Source organism: Brachyhypopomus gauderio, chromosome 18 (genome assembly GCF_052324685.1).
Source record: "Brachyhypopomus gauderio isolate BG-103 chromosome 18, BGAUD_0.2, whole genome shotgun sequence".
NCBI lineage: Eukaryota > Metazoa > Chordata > Actinopteri > Gymnotiformes > Hypopomidae > Brachyhypopomus > Brachyhypopomus gauderio.
In genome coordinates, this window is record NC_135228.1 from 15,702,163 (window position 1) to 15,724,017 (window position 21,855).

The 21,855-nt window shown below is 40.9% G+C and overlaps 2 protein-coding genes and 2 long non-coding RNA genes across 4 annotated transcripts; 2 read left to right on the forward strand and 2 right to left on the reverse strand.

Moving 5' to 3' along the window:
* Window positions 1-140: 140 nt before the first annotated feature.
* On the reverse strand, window positions 141-5,484 carry LOC143482314 (uncharacterized). The gene is made up of 2 exons (XM_076980659.1): window positions 5,114-5,484; window positions 141-4,287 (listed from the first exon to the last, which is right to left on the reverse strand). The coding sequence occupies exons 1-2, from the start codon at window positions 5,292-5,294 to the stop codon at window positions 3,902-3,904; spliced, it is 567 nt and encodes a 188-aa protein (XP_076836774.1). The 5' UTR covers window positions 5,295-5,484; the 3' UTR covers window positions 141-3,901.
* A 5,629-nt stretch (window positions 5,485-11,113) lies between these two features.
* On the forward strand, window positions 11,114-16,341 carry LOC143482177 (uncharacterized). Its single transcript, XR_013122145.1, has 2 exons — window positions 11,114-11,209; window positions 15,794-16,341. It is a non-coding gene; the product is annotated as an uncharacterized LOC143482177 (long non-coding RNA).
* LOC143482178 (uncharacterized) lies at window positions 15,311-17,882 on the reverse strand. The gene is made up of 3 exons (XR_013122146.1): window positions 17,474-17,882; window positions 16,998-17,086; window positions 15,311-15,680 (listed from the first exon to the last, which is right to left on the reverse strand). It is a non-coding gene; the product is annotated as an uncharacterized LOC143482178 (long non-coding RNA).
* Window positions 17,593-19,895, forward strand: trarg1b (trafficking regulator of GLUT4 (SLC2A4) 1b). Its single transcript, XM_076980467.1, has 3 exons — window positions 17,593-18,450; window positions 18,559-18,682; window positions 18,774-19,895. The coding sequence occupies exons 1-3, from the start codon at window positions 18,067-18,069 to the stop codon at window positions 18,779-18,781; spliced, it is 516 nt and encodes a 171-aa protein (XP_076836582.1). The 5' UTR covers window positions 17,593-18,066; the 3' UTR covers window positions 18,782-19,895.
* Window positions 19,896-21,855: the final 1,960 nt, after the last annotated feature.

The following is a 21,855-nucleotide window of genomic DNA, read 5'->3' on the forward strand; positions in this document are numbered from 1 at the left end:
TCCTTTATTGCATAATTTTGCATAATACAGAACGTTTACACTGACTTACTTATCTGTATTTTAGAACTTATACATTACCTTAATATAACTTATATATTACCTTCTTAAAACTTCACTTGTGGTCAGACACTTTCACAATTTTATATACTTAAAAATTGTCAGCACAGGCTGTATAAAAAAACCAGATTTAACAAATATTTAAGTCTGAAATCCTGTATCAACAGTTAAAATTCATCATAAAAACCCTTAAACCCTATATACATTATTTATAGGTGTATAGTAGAAATCTGGTAGCTACCATGTGCTCTTTCCAAACACATATTATGTCCTTTACTAAAACACTATTGTATGTTCCTATGTCAGTTTTCAATCCAACTGGCCTGCTTTCTATTACAAAGTGTGAATACTAGACTAAACTGTGGAGAAAATCAGTGCTAAATCCCCCAAACTCTGGAATATCCTTCCTCAACATTTGCATGATTGCACAAGTCTGTCCTCTTTTATGACTGAACTTCAGACACACCAATTCATGCAGCAGTACTACTGCATCATTCTTTTGGATTGCTTTCTGAAGACCTTTGGATATGCAGGAATAGCCAGTCCTTTGGATAAAGGTGGATAAACCTTAAAAATGCTCCTTCCACTGATCTGACAAATAAAGTAGGACACGTATCAAACTCAAACTTTTATTTTTTCCCTATCTTTCCCACAAACTTTTCTTTTTCCCCTCATTATTAGCAAAAAAAGGATAAAGAAAACAAACAGCCTGCTATTAAAATAAGGGAAATTGCAAAGTTCTTAATTAAGAAAAAATAAGTAATCCAATATTCACATGTACCTACTCATGCTCTATTTTGTGTATGTCATAACTTCTGAGTTCAAAAATAGCTTTGTGTTGGCATCCTAAAGCTGGATTTACCTTCATTTATGTAATTTCTTTTGAAAAGGAGATGTTATTTGGACATAGAATTTCTGTCATTATAACTGTGGACTTCTGACTTTTATTTCTGGTCACATTTCACCTTCCACAAAACTATAGTCATGTATGAATGAAAAACCTGCTTTTGCTCATTGATTTCCTCTGGAGGTTTTTAAAAGTTGACATTTGTATTCTATCTTATGTGCAGTCTATAGCATGAGGTTCTTGGCACTTTACCTCAAGTAATTAAAGTTGGACTGCAGAATGCCAATAGTTTTTATGACCTTACCATAAATATCCTATGCCCCATGAACAGACTTCTTTAACATTTACTTCTTGTGGTGTTGAGGTAGGAGTTGCACTTGGCTTGACCTTTGACCCTGAGGTTTCCTGAATGAGAGGTCAGCAGCAGGGAAAGTGATTACAAAGGCAAGAGCAGAGTGAGCGAGTCAAGGACATTTGCATCACCAACCCGTCACAAGACGAAAGAGTTTGTTCCCATTAATAGATGTCTGAAACACCATATGATGCAGAGTTAGATGATAGATGATAGTGCTGCTTCTCCTTTTGCTGAGCATGACGAAAATATATAGGTTATAGAATACATGGACGTGCCCATCACAGCTTAATTTAGACGATTACAAGGGAGGGCCACTACCACTGGGAGCTCCGCTGTGTGTTTCTTTTCTTTTTTTAGGGTGAGATGGCTTGAGCTGGCTGAAGCTGGTGAACTCTGGCAGTGATTTGCACTTCCGGAATGTTCTTCCCCTGCTGTGACGGCTGCTCTGTGCTTTACTGTCATTTGTTCTTAGACGAAAACAAATACTCAGACAGCTAAATGGTCACTGCAGGCTTGACTTTGCAGAATGAAGCACATACATGATTTTTGAATGTGCTTAAATTCAGGAAGAGTATAACAATCAGTTCACAGCACCTTATTTAAAACCCTATTTTCACAGCATAACTGAAAAAATGAAAGAAATAATTAAGCAAAAACAAAACACAAAGAGAAAAAGATAGATGATGTCACTGGCATTTTTTTCTGATCAAATAAGGCCACTGTCATTGCGATGTTTGGACACATGGTGAGTCTGCCGTAACTAGACCGCCCTCTGGCTCTGAAATGAAAAGCACCTGTGTCAGAACAACACAGACGACCTCTGACCTGACCTCTGTGTGGAGTGGCGACTGAATTGCGCTGGTGTGGGGGATGTGGAGGAAGGATTAGGTGAACACCAAGCAGGGGCTGAGAAGAGACGCCGAATGATTCAGAGGTCACCAAAGGATTTTGGTGGTGGGGGGATGAGTGGGGTGTAATGAGGACATAGAAAGAACGCATTACATGGCTTGTTCTGTGAAATAAATGTCATTCCCTGGTTTCCCATTGCACCCTTTCTCTCCCACATTTACTCATGAGCTCAGCATGCTGCCAAATCTCCATATGTCCTTATATACACAAACTATTCTAAGCAGTATTCAGGACATGTATAACATTCCAAAACCAGGCATTATTTATGTCAGGGGATTGAGTTTATAGAAGAGCTGGGAGCAACTAGGGGATCCAAAACTAGAGATCTCTTTAAAATACTCAGTGCTACTATAAAACTGATTGATGACACTTTATGGCTGAACATTGCTCAGACAACACAAAATACCAAAACTGCTGACCAGCAATCCTAAAATTGCACAGTGTGGTTGAGAATGCATCACTTGGGTCCTCTGTAATAGTTGCAGTTAAGGTCTTATTGCCACTGTAGTTTATTTATACTGATGTGAAACCATGAAGAACTATTTAGCCTAAATGCATTTTAACACTGATACTATAGTAAGAACAGGGGAAGGTTAGTTGGTGCACCAGATTTCCAAGGCAACCATCCAGTGCTCCTTTTTGTGTAGTGAAGACAAAAATATCACTCAGTGATTGCAACTGTATTAGGGAGTTCCTAGACCTTCTATAGATTTGCAGGGACATCTAGTCACTAAATCCATTTTTCCTATGAAAACAGAATATGCATGAATATGCACGAAATGTTGTTTGTATTCATTAGATGTATCAGCACAGCAAAGCTGAGTACACTATCTCAAAGCTGAGTATGACCATCTCAAACTAGTTTGTGCTCACTATTTTGTATTTAGTTTTACAGTTACAGTATATAATTCTGCACATCTGCATGGCATACTGTGGATGCCCAATTACTGTTCATTGCTGTATTGATGGTAGAATAGAACATTAAGGCTGCATTAAAACAACATATAATTCTTTGTGTATGTTGAATTTTAGGGTACTGCATCATTACCATTGTAAAATAGTGATCATCAGTATTCTTAGGTAGAATGCAAAATCTGTTGCTAAGATTTGTGTCTTAAACACACACACACAATATTTACTAACAAAACCCCTCAGCTTCTACCAAATATGAAATATCCTTGATACTTTTGCCACAATGGAAAACTGACAATTTCTAAAGGTTTACCTCATTTTAGGGCTCTTTACTGATCAGGATGAACTGCTGTAGGTGAGTTAGCATAGATAAAGCGCAAACTGCCAATAACTGGAAATCTAGGGTGATCATGCTCACTGCACCACTGCTGCACACAAAGCATTGGAGTAACTCAAGCTGTGGAACACGTATAAAAATAGTAATTCAAAATAAATGATGTTACTGGGGGACCCAGTACGCCATCCCTAAAGCTTTAATTATCAATAAGAAATAAGATGAGATATATATAAGTCCCCGGATTTTGAAAAGTGTTCTGCCATGTCTGTGTTCTAATTTTGGGTGAGAAGTTTTAAGGCGTCTGCTTGCTCAAGGTGCTTAGTAATTCTTTCTGAAAGGGTTGGGCAGCTGGGATGGGCCCTGCTGTAGTTTGAAACAAAGCTGTTGGCAAACTTAAAGCAGAGGCACACTGGGACAGAAACTGACTCTGCACTTCGTGCTGGGAATAAACATTTCCGAGAATCACAGGTTAAAACGGACAGGACTACAGAACCTTTGCAGTTGGCCCGGCCTTGTGAGCTCTGCCTAGTCTGGAATGCGGGTCTGGACCTAAACCCGTCTGCATAGTCTCTGAGAGCATCTGCCTGGAGGCCATGTAGCGCTTGCGCCGGTTCGCTCTGTAGACTTCCAGGCGTTCTGCTTCAGCCGCTGGATCCTCCAGAACCCCGTCCCACCTGAGGCTTTCCTGGGCCGGACTGCTCGGTTGTACTTGGTCCTCCGTAGCCAGAGCTGGGGTTCCCTCCTCCACAGGCAGTTTGGATTTGCATTTCTGGCTCTTCCCGGCACTCCGCTCTTTGGTGCTATTGCCTTTGCCTGGATTTGTTTCACCGCTCTTCTTAGCACCGGTCCACTGGTCCTCCTGGGGTTTCTCTGGAGTACACGGACACGATCAACCAAAGCATATGGATTAGGCTACATGTTAAAACAGCCAAAAAGTACTATAGATTTTGGCCAGTAGTGCTAGAATTGATCATCATTTTCTAGTAAAAAAAAATCCAGTAGAAAGATACATGGCAAAAGACTTTGAGGTGTGACATTTGACACTTTTGTGCTAAGCCTGTAGTATATCCAGGAATCCTTCTAAAAAATTTTAGAGATGTCTCAGATTTGTGGTACCTCATATAAGCATAGGAACACGTGAGAACTTATGTAGACTACTTCAACCTAAAGGGGTAATTCAGGCAGCACAGTAATGTTTGCAGACTTTCACCCAGTGTTAGAACAAATACTACACATTACCAATAAATAGGTTATAACCAGGGCCGGAGTGGGCCACTTTTTCAGTCCAGGAGTTTCATGCCCAAATCCGGCCCAAAATAATTTTTCCCTCCTAATCGGCCCAAACTAGAGACTGACATAAGCCGGCCCATCGGGAATCCTCCCGAATCTCCCGATTAGCCACTCCGGCTCTGGTTATAACCTTATAAATAAGAACACATTGAGGTAAAAGTCAAGAACTGGGATGTTTACTGGGTTAAATGCAGGACAGTTACCAGTAATATTTCATTTCAACCTTTTTCTAGCTATCTGTATTAAAACAGTGAAACACTAAAATCATTTTACTATATAACATACATATAGGCAAATACAAGGCCTAACATGCTTTATGATCACAGCTCTAGGCTTCTGTATCATACAAATACTTACTGGATGAACTTCTATGATACAACAAAACTAACATAATTCAACTACTAACCTGAATCGCCCGAGTTTGAAGGCGTGCTAGGATGTGATCTCTTCTTTTTCCCTATTGCCGTGTTTCTCCTCTTCTTCTTACTTTCCTTCACAATAGTCCCCGTCAAAGGAGGAACGTGGTGACCTTTCCGCGGTGAAGAACCCTCTGCGGGTTCCTTACTGGGAACAGCCAAAGTTTCCATTGCATACGGTTCCTTTAAGTTGTGACGATATCTCACATCGTTGTTGTTGTTTTAAACGCTAATCAATCGCTGGAAATCCCCACTAAGTCAACTCGGTGGGCTGCGTTGAAGAGCCTTTTCTCGACGCTCCAGTGACTCCCGAGGGTCGAAACGAAAAGCACAAAGCGGCGCGTCTCTATGGTAACCGGGCTCCTCCTGTACCCTCGTGCTGCAAGATTTGCAGGTTTTAAAAGCAGCCGCGTGCAGTGGCGGCCGCGCGCGCCCTCCTGCAGAGAGTTTTGACGTAGTAACTTTACATATATGTAATGAACTACAGTTTTGATAGCTCTATGCGAACGTGTAGCTAGAACTAACATTACTGTTGAATAAGAAATGTAAAATCTCGTTTGCGATGGTAAAGCACAATAATCGTGGCCAATAACTACAACAGCGAAGTTGAATTATACCTAAGTTACAAGACTTTTAAAAATAACATTTTCAATTCTAAGTAAAAAAAATCCATCTGATGAACGTTTCTCTACTGTTAACAGTTGTTATTAAATTTATGAACGTTAGAAATTTGCACTTTAAACAAACAAACAAAACAAAGCTAACACTTTGTTTGGTCAGCTAACTTGGTACAGCAATAATCAGATGTGACGTCCTACACATGAAAGCCAAACCGAAAACACTCTAACAAAAATATTTTAATTTAGCCTACAGTTTCTGCACAAATCAGTCCTTCTCAATGGTTTCCAATTAGCCTTAATTTAAATTAAGTAACAAACATGGAAAAGTCCTGCCTTTATGTTCAATGCACTTTTCAGAGAAGATTTATTTCTACATTTGGATAAGTATGATTTACTTGTTAGTGGAAGTCATTTTCTTCCTGGCAGAGCCTTCATTATGATTTATGCATAGATTTTCATAAAAAGAGGAAAATTAAATGGGAACTGTAGATTAGCAGGTCCCACAGTGATAGAGCAGACATTGGATGTCTTTAGGAAGCCCCTGTAGAAAGCACCATATTGTTATATATTTTTGAATACCAAATTGCATAGCCAAAACTATCTTCAAAACATGGGAACAGTTTAAAAATGCACTTCTACACATCATCAGTGATGTACCCTGGGATCACTGCGTGTTTTTCAAACATTATCCTCCCTTTCCTAGGGAACCAAGCTGGGAGTGATCAGTTTCCAGCTTGTGTACAAGTTCCCATGGATCACTGACGGCCCTTCGCTTGTATACAACTCAAGCAACTGTAAGCCTTACACAGGAACTGAGCTGCAAATCCTCTGCAGCCCACCTGGGCACTCACTGCATTCTCACTGCATTCTCACTGCATTCTCCACCACGTCATACTTGGATATTTGGCTCATTTCCTTTTTTTGTCTTCACTCGTTCTCTCTTCCCAGAGCACGATGTGCTCCACCATAACCACCTATTAGATGTGTCTGAAACCTACACAATGTCTGTTGTCAGCATGGTCTCTGTATCAACTCTTGTCTGTCAGTCATGCGCAGTTCCAAAAAACCCTACTGGTGCCATTTGCTGGGGATGCAATTTCTCTCCAGCTCTGACAATTGCCACTGCTGACCCTTATGATTGGAAGCGCTTTCCTCAGTCATTGGCACTGCTGATGGTGTCAGCAATAACCTTCATCGCCTGGTCACACTGCCAGCAGTACCAACCTGCCGCCTTGTGCTTTGGGGCAGCAACTAAGAAAGACGTAGCTGTATCAGCCTTTCGCCAGCTGAAAAGCTTAAATGGACTTATAAGGATGTCCCAAGTAGAATGTATTATGAACTCTATGTGCTTGTATGTTGTTTATGTTCCTTGTTGATTAACCCTAACCCTAACCAGCCATGGGTTGATGGAAGGCTGCTGAGCCCTGCTTCCTGCATCTCCACTGGAGCTCTCTGTCTCACCAGAGTCCTCCTCATCTGCACATCTCCACTGTTGGGCTACCTTCCCCCTATTCCAGATTAACCTCAGGATCTTCCACTGTCAGAGTAGGACCCTAGGACACCTCTTGTATATTTTGTAGGGCACTCCACTGGGTCATGGATAACCTCGTGTATTCCTCCCCCACCTTGGATCCTCATTGTTAGATTGAAAGGTGGGCTGAGATAGATTAATCAAAGCAGTGCACTTCCCTAGAACCTCCCTTTCTACATCAAAATGGATATTATAGAAATGATTGGCTACCTGCTTTTGGAGCTGGTGAGGTAGCAATTGGGCTTCAGCTATGTTGTAAACACAAATGTATTTGAAATAAAAGCTGCACATCTCCTGACTTGCTTGTCTCCTATGTCCTTGAGTCCCATGGTGGGACATGACCTCTCTCCTGAAGACACTACATAATTCTTCCAGAGTCTACTTCTCTTCCTCACCAGTCTCCTTGAACAGCTGCGTCTGGACACACAGCTTTATCTGACTGATTCTCTCAGCCTTGCGATTTTTTACATAGGGGGTCTTGATGTCCTCCATGTCCTATAATGAATATGTTCCAGGGACACAAAAATGCTTCCTGGCACTTTTAGGAGTATTTCACAGGATTCAACAAATGTACTCCATTTGTTGCAAGGCACACTTTGTCCGTCACATTGCCATTACTATGTACTAAACCAATATGCTTCACATTTGCATTACCTGTCCTCCAACTGTTCGTCACCTACCACAGAACCATTCCTGGCTGGATATTACTTAAAGGGAGGACCATTATCAAACAGTAACACTGACATGTTGGTAACATGGTAGAGGATATTGTGTTTACATGGTTATATCAGGCAAATCAGCATTCCTGGACCTTTTAAATGTGTTGAGAGAGGTCTGCCACATGCACAAAACTTTTCAACAGAAGCCACATGAACAGAAACTGGCAAATTATGAAAAGCTGGCTAATGTAAATTATGCAACAGATGGGTGATAGTCTCTAATTGTACACCTAAAGGCTAACAAATGCTTCCATTAAAATGGGTGGAGGGTGCACAATTACATTCTTTAAAGAGTCCGTGGATCTGTTTTCACATACCTTCCCAATGGTGGACAACTCTATTACTTAGTAAACTGTTAGGCCACATTCATTTGTGAAACCTTGAAGACATCATCTAAAAGGAATGACACTATCAGGTTTGGAGAATCACATATATTATTACATTGTTGGCCTGGTCTTTAACTTCATCTCATTACCGAAAAGGTGTAGCTAATGTCTGTGGAGCAATAAAACACCAGAAGATGGATCCAGCAACTCTGCTACAAGCACTTGCAATTCTACCACAACTGCTTGGTCATCCTTAGATTGTGTTTTATTGAATAATGTGTTATTGCTGACATTTCCCAATGTGGAATCTATGCCAGATAATAATCTGCTAGGAAAACGCAAAAGGAAAAATGTGCTTGACTCAAATTTCTAAATATTTTTAAGTTGACAGTTGATTTTATTTGGCCTTAATATGCTACCTGCTTATAGTGAATGCAGTGCACTCAAAATATTTGTATATGTAAATATAGCGGTTCAAATATTAGTACATTTATACAAATATGCTTTACTGTCTGAGTCACCTTTTTCTGTTATTACAAACATGAGTATAAAAAAACTTTTCAAATGGGGGCAAGACAGATTATGTAGTCCATTTGTGTCTGCTATCTTCCAGTTCATTATCAATGGTCAGCTTCTGACCAACACTGCTGTGGGATGGATATTCAACTCTGACATATATAATCAACAACATCAAAAACAGTAACACAGCTATGCCTGATAAACTGGTTCAAGTTCAATACACACATCAATGTCAGATGACTAGTATAATACCATTATTCAAGTGGTCAGCATGCAAATAAACACACTGATAATGAACAATGTATGAGGTGGCCGAAGAGATGTGCATGCATCTCAAGTCTAAAATGTCTAAGCCTAAAATGAACATACAGTATAACATAGGTGTACCTAGCAAATGTACCTGTGACTGCAAGTAAAATCTAAATATTTCTCATCTGATTTGTGGCATTAGGTTGTTAGTATGATGACTGCAATATGAAGACAAGTTTGATGAAAATTGCTGCTAAGTCATTTGACATAACATCTGATTTGGCATCGGAAACTGATCCTATACTTAGAACAAGACCGGGAGAGCTGGGACATTACATGTGCCAGGCAGCCAAATTTAGCAACCGTTATAAAGGTTACAGTGAGGCATACAGGCAAGGTTTAAATCTAAGTAGGCAAATGGCAAAAGGAAATCCAGAAATCACACCGTGGATTTTTATCACAGAGGGAGCATGTGAGTTAGAACAGTCTGCCCATGGCTGTGTGTGTGGGTCCTCTCGAATGGCACAAGCTAAGTGATCAAAATTCGTGTTGAACATATTTAAAATAAATGTATTCTATAAGCTGCTTGATTGTTTTTCTAGTTTCCACAGACAGTCTTGGTTTCTGTTGCGCAGTGATGTGATCATGACTAAGCCTACCCCCTTCCTGAAGTTTCTTTTGCTGCCAAATGCTTTGTAAGCAGAGTGGGGTGGGGGGTGGAGAAATGGGGGCTAAACCTGTGGGGAGTCCATGGCAGAGAGACAGGCTAAATTTATCTGCTCTGAGTTTTGGATGGGGATGCCCCCAATCTAATTGTCTCTGTTCCATGGACAAAGTTCAGCTGCCCAGTGCAAAGGATATGGAGAGACCGAGTGCAATAATCACTGTGTGCTGGCTATCTGTTATTTTGTTTGTTTATTTTTTTCTTCCAGATATTTATTTACAAAATGACAGAATTGCAAACAAAGGATCAATACAAAATAAGGGCGCTATTGCATGCATTTAAAACAGCTACATTAAGTAGATAATGATTTGAACAGGTGTGACATTTGCTTGCCATGTGTGTCATTGCTGGCAATAATACATCAGGCATCTTGCAAAAGCTGGAGCCTACATGATCACCCTTTCCCATTTGGCACAAGAAGCAGTTCAGCTTTTACTGTTGAATTAAGTTGGTCTTAAACCAGATAAAGGAGCCACAGTGACATATGTCAGTTAATAATTCATCTGTGGTGATTTATGAGGATTTTGTAAGGATCATTAAAATAATTACAATTATTTATTGCAATAATTTTTTATGTAAAATGTAAAAATATGTAAAAGCCTTGCATTCTTTAAATTACTCTGTCAGTGATACTTTCTTTTAAGCATATCTTCTAGTCAGACAGCTCACATGCTAATAATGATATACACTATTTATTGTGAGAATTATTGTTATATAACAGAGACTTCACTATACCGTCATTATACGTATTGAAACAGAATAGGACTATATGTAAATTGAGAATTATAAGGGACGTTTATTCCTCCAAATAATTAAAAGGGTCCAGATGGGTTACGTGAGAATTTAATAAGGCTATAGGGTACAATTAGTTCCAGTTCTCTTCTCTTCTCTAGACTCATCATGAAAGAAAATGTCATGAATCCACTTCAGGTTAATATGATACTTATGCGACATTACTAGGAGGAGTGTCGTAAGACCTACTTGTCTCGTTTATAAGGCGTTCCTACAAGATGTATTTTAACTATTGCCTTATTATATTTCTTCGTTTCTTTTGCCTTTCACGCCTCGGTCGCAAAAGCGTTTATACGTCGGTATCAAAAACAACTTAGACGTTCTGAAACTTTCACACATATCTCATTGGGTAGAAGTGAACCGTCATTGAAAAGAAAATATTACGATTGGTTAATACTGCTCTATCCCGCCCCCTTTTTCTTGGGAGTCGAGGCTAGTGATTGGGTAAAGCCGCAGTCTTTCAGACGCTACGGAACACAGTCGTCACACATAACCTTTGACGTTGGAGTGCCAACAGCCAGCTGTTACAAATCGCGTCACTCCCTCGCCAGCTGATCGGAGACACCGGTAGAGTGAGAGACGGTAAAGAATCAGCCTGCCCGAGAGGTGAGCTTTTCTGTTAAAACAACTTCAAACCTCATTTTTAAGTCGATCTAATAAATACTTTTCCGCGTTACCCGGTTTAGAAAATAAGACTGGCTTAGTGCCTCTGGGGAAGGCGAGGCGTTGAACCTACTCTGGACCGAGCCGATACGTGTGGGGCGTTGGTGAAAGAAAAAAACCCGTTCATAAAGGAGTCAATACTGATCTCATGACAGCTGAAGGTAAAAGTAGACACTCCAGTAGACCTTGATCTTCTCTTACACAGTTAAAATCAGTCGGATAATCATTATATAATCTAGATTCTGCCATAGTGACCAAACTTGGACATAGCCTAGTAATAGACGGAACAAACCGTAACCAACTCTGTTCAGGAGTAGCCAACCTGCTCACAAGTCGGCTTTGTCAATATAATACCGAAGATAAACTAGATATTAAACGTTAGTTTAAACGCCGGTTTTTCTAATTGTGCGTTGTAATGGATCATAACGGAGTCGTGACTGACTCCAACCTGGAGACATTAAGGCGAAGTTCGCACGATATCGCTGCACAGCTGCCAACGTGTCTGCTTTAACCATGTTTCCTGATTGGGTTCAGGAGAACCGGGCGAGGACGTCCTTATGTAAGTCTCTCGGTCCTGTAGTCCGCTCGGGAGGAATGCCATTTTGTTAGAGGCTTGCTTTCAGTTCTCCGTTGTCGGGGCCTTAAGCTGTTTAAAATGTCGTCTACTAATGTTCAGATGTTATAAAATGCATAACTGAACGTCGTTGTAAAGTTAAGAGCGCCGTAAAGTGGATCACTGTTACACCCGAGAAAGACCACGATCGGTAGGTTACACTGAAATGTACGTTCGTTACAAACTTTAAATGGTCATCATGTGGCTGCAGATGTCAGTGATCCCTTGAATCATTTTTCATTCGCGTCATTCTGATGTTTTTTTTCCATCACGTAATCACATCTCTCTACAAGTGGGAGAAGTGCTTTAGGTGCTCGGAGTAAAAAAAAAAATGTTATGTCATTTGTCCTATTGCAAAACGAATTAAATCCTCAGCCCTGCCTTCTCAAAGTAATGTTTTAAATTGAAATACCGGAAAATACCGGAACCAATCCGTTTTTATTATTTATTTGTTAAAACAGCCTTTTAACTGTGAGAGAATTCCTAAAGACCACGCCCTGTTACATGTAGGACAAGCCACCCCACACGGTTTGGAGAAGCTTTGTCAACCTTTATAAAACCTCTTTATCTAATAGACATACAGTATGAGGAACTAGGTCCTTCAGGCTTCAAGACCTAAACTGTACATAACCGTATGTCTTCACTCGCTTTTTCACGAGGGTTTTTCATACATTTAACAATTTGAAATGGGAGCCATTCAAACAGTTAGGGCGTAGCTGGTCATTGTAATACGAAGTCATGTAGAACTTTCCACTTGTCAGACCCAAAGCCTTTCGACCAAGCAGTCATAGTGGGTTGGTCATAGCACTCTTACTGTAGTACCAGCCATCGGTCCTCCCTCCTGCTTCCACTAGCTCCGTCACAAGCCCAGCCTTGTCTGTCTGACTTAGGTCACCAGTCTGAGCATCCAGCAATTAATCAGCTGCCCGAGATTCACCTCGTAATAGCAAGTGGGCCTAAGAAGGAACAGGTGGCTCAGGTTTTACTAAGAACAAATTGCATTGGGAGGAGATTTTTAATTGAAATCCCCCTTGATCTGATTTTAGAGGATGCATATATATATATATATATATATATATATATATATAATTACACACATCATATGCTAATGTGATCAGCTTTCTTAAATAAAATGGATGTAAAGGCAAGTAAAATCCTGACCACACCACCTTGTACAACGACATCTTTGCTTTGCGTTGACCCGTTCAACGGCCCACTGGTGGATTACCAGTGTGGGGCAGCACACATGGATGTGAGATGCCCCCGGGCGGTGTCTGTCAAATATAAAGGCGTGCGTGGAACCACAGCAGGGCGTTAGCATCGTCGGCCCTCACAGATCCCATGGTAAGTCAGCACTCGGTCACGTCCCTGCTGTGATTCAGCCTCTGGTTAGCTGATGTCGTGATCTCCCTCAAACGGTGAAGATTGATGGGGACGTCTTGGCGCCCCTCCATGTCCCTGCCCCCGAACACTGGCTCCGTTCTCCTCTCGCTCCTCTCTCGCCGAGGCAGCTCCGGGCGGCAGCTCTGGGTGTGGCTGCCACTGACCGAAACCGTGCCAGCGTCTCCTTTTGAGATGGGCTTTCTTTGAATGCCTACCGAAGGGATGGGGCTAAATTCCGTTAGCATTTCACATTTATCCCTCTGACCAAAGTCTTTTCTCGTTCGGGCTCGCGCATTGCAGGGTTGCGAGCGGCCGTGTGCCACCCCGGATCAATAGGTCGACTCGAGACAGGAGCCGTGGGACAGAAAGGCGCAGTTTAGGTATGCAAGCGACCTCGATTTACGCTCCTGATTACATCCCCTCCAAGCCAATGTCACACTTGGTTTGTGACATTCAAAAAATGCATATCAAAACATTTTTTTGAACATCAAGAAAATACGTTGTGATTTTGCAGTCATCAGAGAATGGATAATATAATCTGGACTATAAGATCATTCATAATCTGGGACACCGTCTTCGCCCCCTCCCCCCATGTACTACCACCATGAATACATGCCTTGAGGAGACATAATGCGTATCTGAAAGATTCTGTGAAGAATGTTTAATGAATGCATCAGATTGGAACACTTGTGACTCAATTCCAGATTGTGATGGCGCCAGTCTGAGAGGGTGCGAGTTGTTCTCTCTGCTACTGCATTTTTGTAAAAGCACAGAGACTTGATGGCGTGCCTGGAGACGCTGACGCAGGCAGCCTTACCTTGTCCTGCCCCCTCCACCCTCCGACAGCCTGCTGATTCATGTCCACACCGGGGAGGGGAGGAGGGAACAGAAGATCATTACCAAATGGACCATCGAGGAGGAAATAAGTTATTGGCGATGTTGGGGGTGGGTTGTAGTGGGGTGACCAGTCCCTGGCTGTAAATGTTGTAAATGTAACATGATTCAGCAGATTCAGTTTTCTTTGATGGACTGATTAATGCACTTTGGGTGGCAGCCACGCACTGGATTAGGATGGTCTACGTGGCAACACAACCACGGTGCAGATTGGACCAGGTTCCAAATGTAGCGTGCACAAGTGTGGACAGCTTCTGGTCCGCTGGAGAAGAACGCTGATCGGAACTCGCCCGGGCCCTTCTTTGGGCCCTTCTGGTTAACCAGCGGGGAGACCTAATGTGTATAAAAACTATTTCTAAACAGTGATGGCCTTCAGTGGCGAGGAGTGGGGGGGATGTGTGGTTTGAATGGGAGCTCTGCGCAAACAGTGAGTGTGAAGAATTTGCAGCATGTGCAGGAAGAATGGGAAGAATGCTGGGCATTTTGATGAGTGGAAGGAAGGAGAGAGGGCATTCTTTAGGCTTACAGGCAGGCTGTAAGATAATGCTATTTTATTTAATATATGTAGTGTGTGTGTGTGTGTGTGTGTGTGTGTCAGGGGGGGTCATCATTGGATGCTTTTGCACCAGCTTGGGTGTCTGTGCATAAGCTTATAAATCCAGTTAGAAGCCAAATGAGTGCTTTAATGCACTAAGATCTGAGAGGGTGTGGAGATTGACTGAAAGCAAGGCCTCTGTTTGAGTTTGTGGGCATTTAGTGGGTCGAGATTTCTCATGTGTCATGGCCCAACTTTGCATTTGATCATTTCTCATTCCATTTGTAAAATATCAAAGTATGTCATGTGGGACGGCTGTGAACACACCTGTGGCGCTTTCTCACACCCAAGCTTTGGAATGTCAGAGAAAAGCCCTTGGCAATAGGATGTAAAGGAAATAGAAATATGGTCACATGTACAGCGAGAATGCGCACGCACAAACACACTCAGACACTCGAATGCTCTCTCTTCTGTAAGACTAGATGTCCCCAACTAATCGACATTGCTGTATTTTCATAGAGGAAGTACTTGGCTAATGAATGTATTGCTCCTGGCTCAGATATGTAATGAGAATAAAATCTGTGGATATAAAGCAGAAAACATATGCCAGGTATTTGAACATTGATCTCCTTTATTAATGGTTATCTGTCCATATTATTCTGACAGATGAATGACATTTGTTACAGGGTAAGAGCTGGGTCATTGTCTGGTTTTGCTAAGTAACTACATTATCTGTGCTACTGCATGCATTTGATGCAGTTTACTATAACTGGAACTATATTAATGCAGCCTGTGGTTTTATGGTGATGCTGTGAGGTTCGTATGTGTTCTTTGAAATGATGTAACGTCTTACTAAAAGTAAAGGAAAATGTCCTACACACCCATACCAGTAAGTGTCCTTCCAGGAAACACTGGGCAATCCCGGCACGATCGGACGTCCTCTGACTCGTCCCCGTCCTTCAGCGAAGACTGGCGCTGCCGGGCGACGTCTAGGAGGACGGACGAAAACCACAGATTGTTATTGTTAGCATGACGGGGCAAGATCTTCCTGGATCTCGCGTACCAAACCTAACATGGCACCTTTGTCTCTCCCCTTCTCCAGGAGTTGTGGCGGGGAGCCAGGCGGCTCATGCGTCTACATGGAACCGTTGGCTAACCAACAGCAGTTCTTCTCTGGCAAACTTTATGTTCCTGTCCCTGCGCTAAAGCTGCCAGCTGAAGAACTGTTGTGGTCAGCTCTGTCCTGCGCTGGCCCTCCAGAACTGGAACCGTCTCAGGCATTTACCCTCGAAGCCACAACTAGCATGTTAGGCCGGAGCTTTCTGGGCAGTTTGAAATTTTCAAAAATGTAATGGATGAGAAAATGTAGTGTTGCATGTGTGTTTGGTATAGTGCAGTGAGTAATCACACTGTTTTTCCTGTGGGCGACCGGGGTTCAGTCCGCATCTGGGCAAACGCTCTATGCTGTACCAGTAAGAGTTCTTGCCCAAGACTTGTGCCCGTGTAAAATGATTGAAAATTGTAAGTCACTCTGCACAAAGATGTCTGCCAAATGTGTAAAATGTGAACTGGAAATAAGGCACTGGAGTATTTTGTCTGTTGTTACTGGGGGGGAAAAAAAATAAAGACTTGTGTTTGTGTGTTGCTTCACACCATAAAGTGCTTGATTTCCTTGTTGACCTGTGATTCAAAGATTAAATGTGCATAGTAATAGCTACCTTCAGTTAATTATAACTAATATTTGTGCAGCTGTCATAATATAGCAGCCAAAAAAACAAGCCTCTCTCACTCATCTGCCCATACTTCTGTTGACCTTTCTTGCCTTTGGTAATGAAAACTTTTACATATACACTTGCAGGATACAGCGCAACGAAAGTAAGGTACAAAATAATACAATGGTCTATTCTGACTTAAATAATTAGATAATAAGAAAGACAGAAGGAGAATGAAAGCTCTAAAGGATAGCTGTGATTATATGATATCTGAGCCCGAAAGACAAGGTTTGGTAATCTGAGTGTTAAGATTAATGTAATTCCAGATGAGGGTTGTAGGATACATTTTCTCTGGTCCAACTAGATTACACCTCAGAGCTCATCACAATGGCTACTTAGAATAGCTTACAATACTTACAATAGCTACACTACAACTTTTGCAGAAATTTGTCAATAAAGCATGTGTAAGGTAGTATTTAAAGTGATTTTATGTACAATTTTTAAGCATTGGTTTAATCTCTAACATTTACTCTTTTTAAATTGTGTCAATGTTTTAAAAATTGAGTATTAAAATCAATCAACATTCACTCTTACCATCGAAACCATAGATGATAGCAAGATGTTTCTCGAAAAAATCTGTTCTCACGTTTAATGGAGAGTTCAGAGCAATGTAGCGTTGTGTCCTGGAGGGGGCGCCATTGACCAACAATAAAAGACAAAAACGAAAACCAGTTACTTACAGTACGGAGAACCACTTTTATGCTTATAGGAGTCATACAAATAGTTATTAAGGGAATATTTTCCCAATGGATAATTAGTAGAATATAGCATGTAGCAATGTCCTTTAAAACTTTCTAATGTCTTTGTCCACTTTTATAGTTGAAATAAAATAAAAATAAATAAAATCCCAAAACACCTTAGCCTATATAAATGTGGCATTGTTTTGTAGTCTTTGTTTAGTCTTCTGTTTACTGGTACTCTTTATTCAGGTTTTATTACAGGTTTTTTTTTTAAAGATTAAACGCTTACACCGTCATAGCCTGATATTACAAATATATAAAACGGCTTACCGTGTAACTTGTTTATTACGCCTAAATCCTGGCACCTTGATTTTGTAAAATCATAACCTGCTGTCAGTCCGCTGAAACAGACAGACAGACAGAGCAGCAACACTAATCCCTTTCCTGACTCCTGCTGTTGTGCCTACCCGTCGTAGGCCAGGAGAACGACTTCCATATAGACGTCTAATAAAAGAGTGGGGTGAAAAAACAGGCCTGGTGTAAAATGAAGCAAAAAGGGGCGCTCGCTCCCTTAAAAACAAACTCCTTGCCCCGTACATAGCGTCGATTAACGTGCGTAACTCCACCAATAAGACGATGGAGAGGCTGGTTTAAAGTCAACTCAGTATGTACCGATTGATCGCTATAAAGCATTCAGATCTGACCACAGATTTACCCTCCGCCTAAAGCCTCTCCTAAATGTAAGTCTGTTCAAATATTGATGAAGCAGTTGGATCAATCTATTTCCTGGAAGAAATCGTCGCCCTTACCCCGGCGCGTATGACTGGATTAATTAAACATTTTTACATCATATGTTTCATTTAGAACATTTCCGATCTCGATATTTTTTTTGCTGCTTTATTGTCGGTTGTTATCGGTAAGAGATGGCCGTTAATACCGACGCCGCTTTTGCGATCAGCACCTTAGGGGAAAGCGGCGCGTCGCAGCCGGGGGAATTTGGAGACACTCAGAAACTTCTGTGCGTCGCAGCCATGGAGTCAAAAGACGGGCTCAAAACTTCTGAGTCGCGCAGGGGGAGTGCGAAATCGTTAAACGCGGAGCAGAACGGACACAGGTCGCCGTTTAGATCAAGATCTGCTGGAAACGTGTCCACGGCGTCACGCTCTCCGTCTCCCCTCAGCTTTAGCCGTGCGTCATCACCAGAACCGCGCGCGCCGGAACCACACAGCTTCATGTGGCTGGCCTTAATCTCCTGTTTTTGTCCTTCCGTCCCACTGAACATATTCGCGCTTTATTTTGCACACGTGGTAAGTTTGCTCTATACTTTAGATATTTGACGTGCTTCTTAATACTGTACTTTGTGTCTTTCAAACATAACTGTATCTGGGTGTATGATCTGTCTTTGTGATATTCAGTCACGGTCCATGATACATGCAAATGATTTTGAGGGAGCAAAAAAATTGGGACGACGTGCATTAATCTTCAGTATCATGGCGATAACTTTGGGTCTGGTTGTAATTCTATATCTGGCGATCACAGGTAAACGTGCGCGCGCGCTCACACACATACACACACACACACACGTGCGCAAAGTCTCTTGTACTATCGTTTCCTTCTTTGTATTCCCCAGAGACGTGATATTTTGCAGTACAGAACATCATCATGGAGGATCTAACGGGCATGGCATGGAAGAGCTGGTCTAGTGCAGCACAATCCTCACCCTAAATGAAAAGTCATTCAGACGTCATGCATCAAGTCATATTCTGGAGAATGCACAGCATACAATATCAGTATAGATTTTTAATGCATGGTGTGCCTCAGTTTGTCAAAGGAAGTTTACTTCCTCGCTCTCTTGTTTCATTATCCTTGATAAAGCTCATCGGAGTTATCAGAATTTATTTATTTTACAGTCATATGACCAAATGCACTTATGAGTTGAATTTTGTTGGTTAACCTTAAATGAGCTAAATATAAAATGGAAAGGAAAAAAGCACAAGCACTTGTAGCACAAAAGAGATTGGTATAAAATATGAAGTGGATATAATATGGACTTTAAAATAATCTTTAACATTTCTTTCTGTGATTTTGAAGTTAAACGTTTCTCAGTTATTTTCACAATTTCTCACAATTGACAGCTGCATGTGCAATGAATAAAAAAGACAAACAATATATAATACTAAAACAATAATTTCATGCACTATTTTTCTTAAAACTACATAGAAAATGTATTTCATCTTATGTGAATGTTCAAAAACGAACCACTTGAAAAAATACTTAAGAAACAATGCATTTACAAAATTGCGTATGAAAGCTTTTTTTACATTGTTTATTCTAATATTGCCAAAAATGTCCATATATTACAGTTTATTAATAGAATTTATCCCTTTTAAAATGTCTTGCAGTGTTAATGTTGTATGTCATTATTATCTTTATTGAATCATGTTTCATTATTAAGTGTAATGCGGAGGTTGACACGATAAAGCTCAGTAAGAGAAAGGCTTGCCCACATCCTAGGCAGAGAGATCAAATAAAATGGTCCCTGTGCCAATTAAACAGTCCTCCTTAACAAGGAGGAGTTGGGAGTTGATTCCTTTCACATTTTGATGCATCATTATATATGCAAATGTGTTGAATTGTCAGAACTGCACGAAAAACTATTATGTATGTTTGGTATCCATGCACTGTGCAAATGTGACTTTAATAGGCATACAAGTGCCATATTAACACATTGCATGTCCTGAATTAAAGTAAACATGCCTGGTTATTAGATTAAGTGTATTTGTTGTTTTCATTGTAAATTTAGATTAGGTGATGCTTACATTTTAATCTAAGGACATAAATAGTAAAAAAAAAAAAAATCACAGTATAACATTCAATCCAGTTTGTGCTACAAACAACCCATGCAGCCTATCAAATATGTACATGAGCAGGCGTGGGAAGGCATTAGCTAAATGGCTTTCTGCTCTGGTATCAATTAGCCTTCCAGAGCTAAGGAAACAGGTAGAGTTCAGAGATGCTCTGAGAAATGGAGATCAGAGGAGAGAGAGGCATTTCTAGTAATCGATAAGCTGTCTCCATAAGTGCAGGGCTTTTATATGTCTGTGCATTTAGTCATTACTAGCTTCAAAGTGAAGGGCAATAGCAAAACTGAGCTCTCTCACTGGACATCACACATGTTCTGACCACTAACTGTATGAGGGCTGCACAATTATCAAGTAAATTATCATTGCGATGATATTTAACTGATATTGAGGAGCATTCTGATACAGGTGGATGTGTGGTATTAGTCATGTACATTTCAGATCACACACAGAGCACACAGTGGATATATGAGACAGACTGCGATTAGTAAGTTCATAACACTTAGGAGAACTTATTTGCGAAATTGTGGATGCTCGTATTTGAATTTAGACCTGCAACTTTCCTTTTTGGCAGTATCTTCAGGAACCACAGAGCTGTTCATCCATCACTGCCAATAAAGAATTTCATATGGGCCATAAGAGAGGATAAAAGCATCTGCCTTGGTGTAAATGGCTGTGCTGATGGGTGCCAGAGATTCATTACACATGGATGGATTTTTACTTCACTACCAATTCTGATGTAAAACAAAACTAATTTACAATTGTTTTGTGCTAAAGCTAAGTGCTAAAAAAAGCTTTTAAAGCTCTGAACCACATCCCACAGGACACGATCCTTTTTTGAACACTACTTACAGTTATCTGGATATAACCAGTGTGGGAATTTCAGATCATTCAGATCACTGCAGCTAAACCTATACCAGTCGGTCTCAAGTCAGCATGTAATAGGGATAAACAAAGCTGTCTAAACCATGTAACCCTATATTTATTATTACAGATCACCTGGCACATGACACTAAAGACTAAAGCACAGCTCTTTGCTGAGTTATATGCAGCAGTAAGCTGTTGCAGTACAGAGTGGATCCTTCTCAGCTCAAATGAAGTTTAGAAATCAATAGCACTCTGTTCCTTCATCCTGTTCCTGAGAACAAAGCCTCAGCCAGGGGAAGACATGCACGTGTCCATTCATGACAAATGGCTGCCCATTCATCACTTTATCATGTACTCACAAGTGTACTGTCCCACTCGCCTGTTATATCATGCTATGCTGGTTTCATGTTTTTCTTGTCATGTACGTTATTTCATGGTGCTGATCCAAATATATGCAGCCATCACTTATAAGTAACATTATAGTTTGACTGCACACAAAAGCCAGCTTCGGTTTCTCAGCTCAAGCATTTGATATTATGCTCACAGCATGGAGGCCTTTTAACAGATTGCTACATAAAGCTGTTAGCTTATGCACATTGATTTCTGGAAAGCTTTTTTTTTGCACAAGATCGTTGTTGATGCAAGAGCAGCCTAAATTACATAAGGAACAAAAATGATGTGATACTGCTGGGGTGTAGCACAAATATTTGAACAAATCCAGTAATCCAGCACCAGGTTTCCCCCTCATGTCTACCCATTGTTTCTTTTATATACGCGTGCATGTGTGTGAATTCAACAATACATAATCAGTATATGACTAAATGAAACTACAACATTAATTGAATCACCTTATGTGTGCACAGACATCCTTATGTAAAATATATGCATATATTATGTAAATGATCGCAGATGCTAACACACATCCCCACCCCTCCCCACCATTTCCTCATCCCCTTACTGGAATGTAGCACTACTGTGCCTTCC